Source organism: Octopus sinensis, linkage group LG16 (assembly GCF_006345805.1).
Source record: "Octopus sinensis linkage group LG16, ASM634580v1, whole genome shotgun sequence".
NCBI classification, from domain to species: domain Eukaryota; kingdom Metazoa; phylum Mollusca; class Cephalopoda; order Octopoda; family Octopodidae; genus Octopus; species Octopus sinensis.
In genome coordinates, this window is record NC_043012.1 from 28,840,869 (window position 1) to 28,852,480 (window position 11,612).

General features: G+C 33.5%; 1 protein-coding gene across 1 annotated transcript; it reads left to right on the forward strand.

The window, feature by feature from the left end:
• Nucleotides 1-10,364: 10,364 nt before the first annotated feature.
• On the forward strand, nucleotides 10,365-11,297 carry LOC115220289 (protein FAM200B-like). The gene has a single exon (XM_029790397.1). It carries the CDS (start codon nucleotides 10,365-10,367, stop codon nucleotides 11,295-11,297), a length of 933 nt encoding a protein of 310 aa, XP_029646257.1.
• Nucleotides 11,298-11,612: the final 315 nt, after the last annotated feature.

The following is an 11,612-nucleotide window of genomic DNA, read 5'->3' on the forward strand; positions in this document are numbered from 1 at the left end:
ACGGTCGGACAAGTTGCTTTGAGAAAATTCAGTTTAAATGTTTGATTACTCAACACTCTCCACTGGACGGGGACGTTTTGCTCGTGTATATATATATATATATAGAGAGAGAGAGAGAGAGAGTGCGTGTGTGTGTGTGTGCGTGTGTGTGTGTGAGAGAGATATGGATAGATAGATAATCAAAAGAGCCGATAGTTTGAAAGCGACTGACTAGAGAACATAAAGAACAGGTGAATAATTTTTGTGTGTAGATTTGTGAGGGGAGGGTAATATATAAAAATAAAGAGAAGCTTACAGAGAGACAAGTAGAAACGAGATGTTAAATGAGAAACACATTTAATCAGAAGTCGACCCTGATCGGTATTGAGCAGAATATTTGCTGTTGCCCATCTTTTATACCAAGACAAAACAATGTACATGATAACACTTCCAATCAGTTAAGACCAAAAACCACGAGAGCCACTGCCTGGTAAAGCATCAGGGCATTTATTATTATTATTATTATTATTATTATTATTATTATTATTATTATTATTATTATTATTGTTGTTGTTGTTGTTGTTGTTGTTGTTGTTGTTAAGGCGATACTTATATCCTGCTTTTCCGAGTCTGTCATTCTTTCTCCATTATGTAATACTACTCAACTGTTATAGTAATTCTCGCATGCTTTGCTGTCCCCATCTCTACGTGTATCTCACAATATAAACAGTTCGCATGAAATAGTTGATCTCTTTTTCTGATTTTATAAATACTTTACATAAGATTATCCATAAACAGCAGGTCCGTTCCCGTTTTTTCCAGTTAGTAAATCACTCATTCTGCTGAAGCATTATGTTGAGAATAGTCAGAGCAAAGACGAAGCGCAAAGAAGAAATCACGTCACCTTGAAAAAGCCCACGCTTGATATCAACAATTCCTAAACGGCCGTCGTTGAAAAATAGTGTAGTTCTACAGTTTTTCCTGTTCTTACTCCATAGATCTTTTACATTATCAGGCTTTTTTGCAGTTCCCCACACTAGTATTGTCGGTAGCCAGGTGAGATTTTATCCTTTGTAATAGTTTTCTGTATCCTTTGTGTATATACACATGTTCAGCAGTTATTCCTAGAAATTTCCATATCAAGTTAAGGCATGTAATGTGACGATAATTAGTGACTACAAGACCCTTCGATGTATCTTTCATGATAAGGAATGTCTGTCCTTCAGCTATCCAGTCTGGTACCATACTATCAAAAGTAAATAGTCCGGACCAAAATGGCCGCATGTTCCTTGACCGGCCCAAAGCGTACGGTTTTTCAGCTGCAGTTTGCTTGATTGTTTGGGGGCGATGGGCGAGGGAGGATGCTAGACGGATTTCAATGCCTTGATCAATGGCTTGTCGCAACTCTTGGCAAGAGAAGCGGAGTGTTGCGAAAAGACGATAACAGTCTTAGAAATAAAGGAAGGGATGGTTGGCTGCAGTGAGTGGGGGAAATTGCCTGTTTGGATGGTCTGTCCTATTAGTTTTCTTTTTTTTTTTTTATTCGAGACTTGTTAGGAGACGTCTTGACAATTATCTGTAACAACCGGTAACAGAAAGGAAAATTTTCTAGTTTTCCGAGTCAAGGAATACTGGCACTGCCGAGAAAGACCCAAACAAGTGGTATCATATTGATCATTCTTTTAGCCTATGTGTCTAAGGCAGATGTCAAAATGCTGATAAAAATGTTGGCACTTGCTGTCGATAGTCAACTTAGTGATGTGCAAACATGCACTATAACAAACAGATCTATCCGCAACAATCTCCACCTTATGCGATACATTCAGTATCAATCGCTCAGTCCGTCAACATTGTCTCCCTTTGTATCTTGTGTATGTATAGACTCTTGAGTCACTCTCGTAGGAACTAGAGATGTTTAAGAACATCCACGCATGCTAGGTGTAGAAGAGCCGTGTTAGCATATGCGGACAGCGCCACCGTCATAGTCTTGAGCACCAGGCATATTGAGGTAATCGGGATTGATCCAAAGAACTATAAAGCTTTGACAGGAGCAAAGAATAGCCATGAAATATAAGTGGGCCTCCAGCTCGGCACCTGAAGAAATAGGTCCATGCTATCCAACAGCGTGATGGAGCACTGGATTGGTTAAATTTCTCCAAAAGAAGAAGAACTGAGATGAGGCGACAAGCAAGGTAACAAGCATTGACTCCAGAGAATTCAATGACACGCATAAGCAAAATAAGTTCAAATTATGCTGTAAAAACAGCTCTCTAATGAAAACATTATGAATGCCACTTAACGTATGTGTGTTGTTTAAACGCCAGAAGCTACGGTTTTTCGTCCGGGAAAAATTTCCCTAGCGATTTCGATATTGTTTCATAAGTGAAACGGGTACGGGGCATTGATAAACCGCAAATGCGGTGAAGTATGGAATCTTTCGTTCTCGTGCGCACTTCTGGAGCGATATAATTTCGCCTGACTATGAATATATGTTTTTTGTTTGGTTTTTAACACCTTACGTCTTTAAACGAGTTTTTCTCGGAGGGAAAACTGCAACTTCTGGCATTAAACAACACATACGTTAAGTAGGTGATATGAATAATGTTTTCCTTATACAGGTATTTCTATTGTATAATCTGTATGTGTGTGTGTGTTGTGTGTATATTGTGTGTATGTATATTTGTATATGTATGTGTGTTGCTTTATTTAAAGCAGCAGAAATTTCTGCTGTAGAATTTTCTGCTGCTTTAAATAAAGCATATGTATGTGTGTTGTGCAGAAATCGCGTTTGTGTTCCAGTTTTATGATGTATTAGCAGTATATTTTCGTGTGTTTGTACGAGTTGTATGGAACAATCCTCTCCATTAAAAAAAAAACTTTCATCTACACTTTCAGACCTTCAAAATCGTATCTTATGCATGAAAAGGCATTCCTGAGAGTTGCTGACTCGTTATAATATGCAAGGCTAACGTAATTCGTGTAGATATTGCCATCGGAATTTAATATTTTGATGTTGGACTTATATGCTACTTTCACTTCATCCAGAAGATGAGAACATAAACGCATACAAACATTAATGATGGAAGAAATAGAAATAAACAAATAAACAACATACAAAAATGATTGGTGAGCTGGTTAGTAAGGGATATATGAGCCTTTGTTTGAAATAAGTTGGAAAAGGCGCTAGTCCATAGAACATGCAAGTTAGTTTCTGGATATCCTCTGATGTTATATCACGAAATAAATCCACTATTACCTGTCACAATTCATTGTTGCTCCTAAATTGGCGTCCATTCTCGTAAACACGTCGCCTTAGAATACTCCACAAGGCAACAACAGGCAGGCCATTTCATCTTCCGAGGTCCACAGGTGCTTAATTGTTACAGGCACTCTGTAGTTTTCTTCGTTGAGTGCGAGGACACATTATACTGCATCAGTAATATGGTTGCCTTGAAGGTGATGCTTTGCTTTTTTGACCATGGCTCAAGGTGCTCTCTTAGGCGGCTATGTAAGTATCCACGGTCATTTTAGCACCGTCAGGCACTTTGCAAGGACAAACCAAAATACCTCCAATGATACCTGCCCAAATCATGATGTCTCCTCCCTATTGTTGGCGTCTCAAGGGTTGATGACGATCTCGTTTATTTGCATCCCATCCCTTGCTCCAATCATCAGGTCTATCAAGGGTAGCAAGTGTTTCGTCCATAAACAAAACTTTTGAAAAGTCGACCTTCATGTTATCTTTGAATGTGTTTTGTTTAAAGGAAACCTTTTAACTGATGTCACTGGTTTGCCGATGTTTTCAGAAAACGACATCAGGTAGTTCTAGACGCAGTTCTTTCACCAATGCGCCTCAGAAGTTCTCCACTTGTAAGATCTGGGTTCCTTACAGCTTCACGTTTAATTCGTGACAGAAAACGTTGACTCTTATCGGTTCTCTTACGTATCTTCGTAGGAGCTATAACAATTTTTTCATAGTTTAGTGATATCTTCCAATTTTACATATTTCTAATGTTGATTTACATTTTACAAGTTCAGTAGTAATAACAAATTTCTCTGAAGCAGTTAAGTCACATTTAAGATCCATAATTACACGATTATCAAACTACTCGTTAATAATTTTGAACACTGAATGTTCAGGGAAATCATTCAAATGGCTGCAGTTTGTTTACACTTACGCAATACTTCACGTTTTTACACACCATGCACATATAACCATTGTTATCATTCTGTTGAGATTTCGTTGAATTCCAACGAGTAGTTTTAAAATAAATTTTTAAAAATTTTACGTTGTTAATAATTTGAAATGCAATGTATATGTTAAGGCTTTTCACCATGTCTGCAAATATATACTTATATTGTTACACGCATCTAATCTTCCTATACCATACTCAGACGAATATATAACTATTATATATAGTAACAAACTGCAATTATATCTCGTATATATACGTACCACGTCCGTTGGCACATGCATGATTACTTTACACACACACACACACACACACACACAAACACACACACACACACACACACACACACACACACACACACACAATTTAGCACAAGCAGACAGAGTTGCAGAAACAACCGCACATATTAAATTCAGAGACGTGTATATATTTAAACCAAAAGAAAAATGAAAGTGGAATGAAAAACAAAAATGAGAATGACGTATGTATATGAACGTAAGGCGACAAGTGTTTTTCTAGAGAAAAGCAATGGTAGAAATTGTAATTGTAAAGTCCGAGTAAATAGACGACTCAAGATTGCAATAGGAACTGGAGGAAAGGGAAGTCAAATCGTACAACTTCATATGAAACATGCACAAAATGCGTCCCTCTCTGTCTCACATTCTCTCTTTGCTTTCCTTTCTCAGCTTATAATTATTTATGGATACACAACATACATACTTTTTCTATGCGTATGAGTCTTTCTCTGCATAAATATATATATATATATACACACACATACATATATAAACATACATATTTTCATATATATACGTATATGCATGAAAATAAGGGTTTTGTATAATTTGAGAATCTTTTTATAAGTTTATAAAATTTAAAAAAAACAAGCATTAAAATTTTCTTTATCCTTTACGATAAATATATATCATTGTTTTATATTACATTATTACAGCAATTGTCGTTATTGTTGCTTTTGTAGATCAGTCATTTTTGTTGTGGAATTTTTTGTTGCTGGCATTTTTAATTAAATGTTTTATGGTGCCTGCAAATTAAATGCTTTAGTTTAAACCCTCTTATCTAAGTTACATAGCATTAGGTACAACTAATTCACCATGATAGCCGCTCTCAGAAGAGCTGGGGTATTTACCGCTCCGACTTTTTGGTCTTTACTGATGTAATCTATCCCAGTTTCTGTTTTGTTTTCTTCGAAACATGGAACTGTCGGATGTACTTAAAATTCATCTCTCTCCTACCTCTTTCTCTCTTTTCTCACTTTCTTTTCTCTCTCACCCTTTCTCCCGTTAACTCCCTCTCCCCCCTCTGTCTCTCTCTCTTTATCCTCTCTCACTTTATCTTCTCTCTTTCATTATTTTCAACTCTATGACTGAAATGAAAGATGAGCTAACGAACGAAATAAATTGGTACAGTCTTCCGCTTTTTTTTTACCAAAAATATTTTATTTGGGACGTTTTTTATCTTCTTTCGCCTATGTTCCCATCTAATTTCTTATCTTAACCTAATTAGGTTATCTTTTTTGATGGTGAAACGATAAACAATACAAAACACAACACACTGAACGTTTTCTGTGTTTCTTTGGAAAATGCTGTTTAAAGTAGATTCCATCTTCGACAATTAGAACAAGTAACGACGGCAGAAGAAGATGAGTTTTCTCTCACCATGCTTGCTGTTAACATTTACGAGTAACTGGGACATTGCGAATTATGTTTTGGCTAAGGATGCAATAGTAAACCGACACACCAGTACAAACTGAGGACAAAACGCTTTCGACTGCATTCCTTCACAATAACTTTCAACTGAACATTAGTTTTACCATTAATTGGTTTGATACCAATATATTACTGGTATTACTGGTTCATAATAAACTTAATTCGATGCTTAAAAGCAGATGAAAAATTATATCATTGATTCTGAATTTAGAATAAAAAAGATTCCACTTCTGCCAGCATTGTATTATTTATGTCACCTCATCTTAGATTTCATGTTCAGTAATATGTGAAAGATTCCCATAATCGGACCTATTTGAAAACCTACGGGTAGATGTATAATGATAAGTCTTTCCTGCTGATCCTATAAAAACTTCTATCTTTTTTATCTTCAGTTGGCTTTAGTCATTATATTACAATCATGCTATGAGAGATTTTAAGCGTTTTAGTCGCTCATATTGACGCCAGTACATAGCTATAGATATATTTTCCGAATGGGTAAGTCCTCTTCTTTTACACACCGACAATTTGACACTGGTAAACATAAAGACACAGATAGACAGACAGACAAATATATATATATACTTATACACAGGTGCCCTCTTGTCTCTGGACAATCTGCGAGGGATCTTTAATAGTATGTCACAAAAGTGGGCCTAATTTCCACCAGGTCATCATTTTATAATCTCGAGATTATATATCCTTATCAAATCGGATTTCTTACCGAATGCCACGTAACGATGGTTTTTTTATTTTCTTTGGATAAGGCGATAATTTCTATAAGCCCCCAGATTCAATTTTATGGTATTTTGATATTTATTGAATCTGTATTCGTCTTCGATGTTCAAATATATATCACAGCCATTCTAAATAATTTCTCTTAGCGTGTTTACGTTTATTTATTCACAATAAATATATGCGTGTGTGTATACATACATACATACATACATACATAATATATATATATATATATATATATATATATATATATATATATATAATATATATATATATATATATATATATATTGAAAATGCACATTGTGTACAGGACATCACCAACGAGTGAAAAATACATGAACACACGAGAGGAAAGAACAGGACAAAATACCTAAAGAAGATAACTCTTCATCAGTTGTCGGACTGTTTGTTACTCCTACTTCGTGCTTTTAACGACAATACAGGGAAACTTCATGAGACAGCAGCATTCAGAAATTTAAAAAATATAAAATTCATTGAGAGTTAGAGCTTCGAACGAACAAACAACGTACATACTTAACAATCGAGGAAGACAAACATTCAGGGCCCTTATATATATATATATATATATATATATATATATATATATATATATATATATATATATATATATATATATATATATATTAACAATTGAGGATAAAATCTTTAAAAGAAATTATCAGTAGTCAGCGTGAAAAACCTCGTAAGAGAAAAAATCCGTAAATTCTTCCTCTTTGAAAATATTCATTTATATTATATTGAGGGTACTACTATTCGTAGATACCAACACGCTAAGAGGGACCAATGCGGTCAAAACTACTAAAAATAAACAAAATTTTACCGAATGCAAAACTTCAAAACACATCATTTTAAAAAAGAATTCAGTTACATATCACATGTGATTTCGCATTTAATGCAGAATATGCATTTCATGTTCATCAGTGCAACAAACTCAAGAAATATAAGAGAAAACATAACATTACAAGCTCGATAGCCAACCGTAGAATTCGTCGTAGCATGTACGAATGTTTATCTTTACATATCTATGAAAATGGCGGGCTTATTCGCAATGCATTTCGGTGGCAAATTGTCTAGTCGGAATAAAAATTCAGTATTGAACTATTCCGGTGAAAAATATAAATTAACAATTGAGGATAAAATCTTTAAAAGAAATTATCAGTAGTCAGCGTGAAAAACCTCGTAAGAGAAAAAATCCGTAAATTCTTCCTCTTTGAAAATATTCATTTATATTATATTGAGGGTACTACTATTCGTAGATACCAACACGCTAAGAGGGACCAATGCGGTCAAAACTACTAAAAATAAACAACTGACTACTGATAATTTCTTTTAAAGATTTTATCCTCAATTGTTAATTTATATTTTTCACCGGAATAGTTCAATACTGAATTTTTATTCCGACTAGACATTTTCTATGTGAGTTTCTTGTATTTAAAGAAAATGCCTTACAACTAATTCCTGAACAGCTTTTATGTTAGTTTTGTTAAATAATACTCTGAAAATGATTTCATTGCAAATAAAACTAGGTGATATATTATATATATATATATATATATATATATATATATATATATATATTTTAATTTTCTCATAAAAAATGCTTCTGGGATAAAATATAGCTCCAATATTTGAAATGCAAAACATATGCCACCTTAAACAATCAGAAAGTGTGACAAAGAAAAAAGAAGAGTCCCGTTAAACTTTAACAGTATGATATACAGAGATTTATTAATCAGTGAATTGAAAGAAAACATGAAAATACGTAATAATTTTCTTTTTTAGCATTAAACATCCTTTACAAAAATAGAACAAAATGAATTAGAAAACAAAATACAATAGACAATCATAATAAGACTGTTTATGCTATCCTGTTATCGCTGAAACTTAGAACTTTGATCATTAATGAAACCAGTAGAGAGGAAACATTTTTAATTGAAAAGAGAATAAAATTAGCAAATGTAGTAAAACGAAAAAAATATAACAAAACGGTTGTAATGAATTTTCTTTTATGTAATAAACACCTGTTAAATGCATACCTAATATAAAATTTACTTGCTTTTAGGTTCCTTATTCTGTTGTGTAGTTGGTTCCATTCAAAATTCATAGAACTCGGAATAAAGAGCTGTTTTTGGCATATAGCAGATATCAAAAATAATGATTTCTATCATTAATACATGGGCATGTGTTTTTACCACAAAACAAAGTATCTCAGAGAAGTAATCAAACACATTTATAGCTCTTTAAAATCCGCAAAACAAAAGACAAACATGAAAATATGTCGAATTCTTTGCTCAAATATTTCTGTTTGAAGCTTTTGCCGAAAGTACTGACTCCAGAATACACCCTGACTTGTAATTTCGTAATTAGACTGACTTAACTATTGTAATTTATTCATTATTTTAACACTTTAACAAGAGTGCATAGTAAATGGCTTGTAATATGAAAAGATATTCAATCTCGATAATATGATATGTCCGATGCTTACAAGGTATTAGTTTCCGATAAGTGTCAACTATATGGATATAACATTTAGCGGGTAGAGGTATTTTGAGAAAAGACATGTTTGTTTCTGCATGTTTCTGGCATATAAATAGTACACATTATCCAGTCTGTTGTCGGTTGTGTAATATAGTTTTTAAATATATGCTTTTAAAGAACATCCCGAGCTAATAAAGAGATCTCCAGGATTTTCGTAAGTAAGGATTAATTTATTCGACGACATCTGTAGAATGTCTAATTTAAAAAGATTTACATTTCTGCTGTTACCAATAAGATCGATTACATTTGCTACAGAACAAAGCTAAGCTAAATCTTTAAGTTATCTTCGCTTCTAAGTCTCATACAAAGCAAGATCTATTATTAATCCTCATTTCTAAAGCGGTTTTCATACAATTAATGACAGTTACAGAGTGTTGTAATATAACATTCGATAATTAAACACTGTGAAATGTATGCGCTAATGATTGATCTTGGAGTGCTATTTACAGTAAGAATAGAAATACCAGGAAGTATCTCTTTGAAGGAAGCTATAACGTTGATTTCTACGTTAATGTTTGTTAAAAGAGAACAGGGTGGCTTAAATGTGAATCACGAGAAAAATAGTAATAAGTGCTTAAACGGTTGAACTCTATGATCTAGAAGAGAATAAACAAATGATTAATGAGCACGACCTTATAAAATATGACCATAAAAAAATTTTAATGATATTGTTGTAGCATTAAAGTTAGCTTAAATTATGGCAACATGTTTGGCCTAATCATTTATATTTTTCTGTGATAATGCATATAGAGACTCCCAGTATTTACACTTGAGTAATCACTTCGAAAAATTGATTCCCAACGTGGTCCCTGGGGCCCACCGGTGGTCCCCAGAGAATTTGTAGCCATGAAAAAATTGAAGCCATTTCAGATCTACACAATATTGTTCGATAATAAAGACACTGTTAGTTATTAATAATTTATATGAAGACAGAATAATAATAAGAAAACAAAATTCAATAATTATTCCATAAGAATCAATAAGGTACAATATATAATCAATAATATATTACAATCAAAGAATTACATACTTTAAATTTTACAATTACAACAGTTTCATACAAATTTGATATTTTTAATAAATCACTACACAATCTTGTTTAATAATAAATTTTAATTTATAGAAATAAAGTATTTATCATTTTTATTTTTTAAAGATCAGTTGTAATAATGTCTGAACCAACTGCTAAAAAGGCAAAACTGGGTAACTACAAAGAAGATTTTATCATGTTTGGTTTTGTATCTGTACACTCAAAACCTATGTGTCTTGAATGTGATGCCATCATGACACATCATTCCATGAAGAAAGTTAAGCTGGAATTGCACCAGAAATTAAGGCATCCATCATCTGTTGATAAAGGTAGGGAATATTTTGAGAATAAAAAGAAAATACAGCCAATCAAACTGACTGACTTTGTAAAGAAGATGAATACTGAAAAAGCTAAGACACTCAAACCAAGTTATTTGGTCACTGAAATTATTGCCAAGGTTGCTGCATCTCAGACTTATGGCGAGAAACTTGACACGCCTGCTATGATAGCTTGTGCAAATGAGACTCTGAGAAAAGATGCTGCATCTACTCTGAGTACAATTCCACTTTCAAATAACACAATTACAAGAAGACAGGGTAAAATGTCTAACTTTGTTGAGGAGAAGATTGTGGAAATTCTCCAAACGACAAATCTTTCTATCCAGGTTAATGATAGCACAATTCATAACCAAGCTATCATTCTGGTCTACGTCAGATTCATCCCTGAAGATGATATAAGGGAAGAAATGTTATTCATTAAAAGTTTGTCTGAAACTACTAATGGAGAAGATATATTCAATGAAGTAATGCAGTATTTTAATGATGAAAATATTCCATTGACTAATTTGATCAACATTGCATCAGATGGGGCTGCAGCCATGACTGGAAAAGTGAAAGGCTTTGTTTCTAGAATGAAATCAGTTGCTCCTCACATTATTTATATACATTGCATTATCTACAGGCAGCATCTGGTTGCTAAGAATATTGGAGGACACATGGAAGATTCACTCAACACTGCCATACATGCAATTAACTTTGTCAAATCAAACTCAGTGAATAATAGATTTTTTTAATGCAATTCTGTGAAGATGAAGATTTTAAAACCCTATTGCTTCACACAGAAGTAAGATGGTTGTCAAAAGGCCTGAGGCTTGAAAGACTGGTGAATTTGTGGGAACCATTAATCAACTTTCTCATGTTCAAGAGTCAGATGACTCATTACAAATCCAGGAAGCAAGCTGATACAGCTAAGAAAATTTTGGAAAAACTTTCTGAGTTTAAATCAAAAATATTCTACTTGAGTGGTATTTTTAAAACAGTGAATCTGTTTAACTTAGAGCTGCAAGGTAGAAAATCAGATTTGATCACCCGTTCTCAGAAGATAAAAG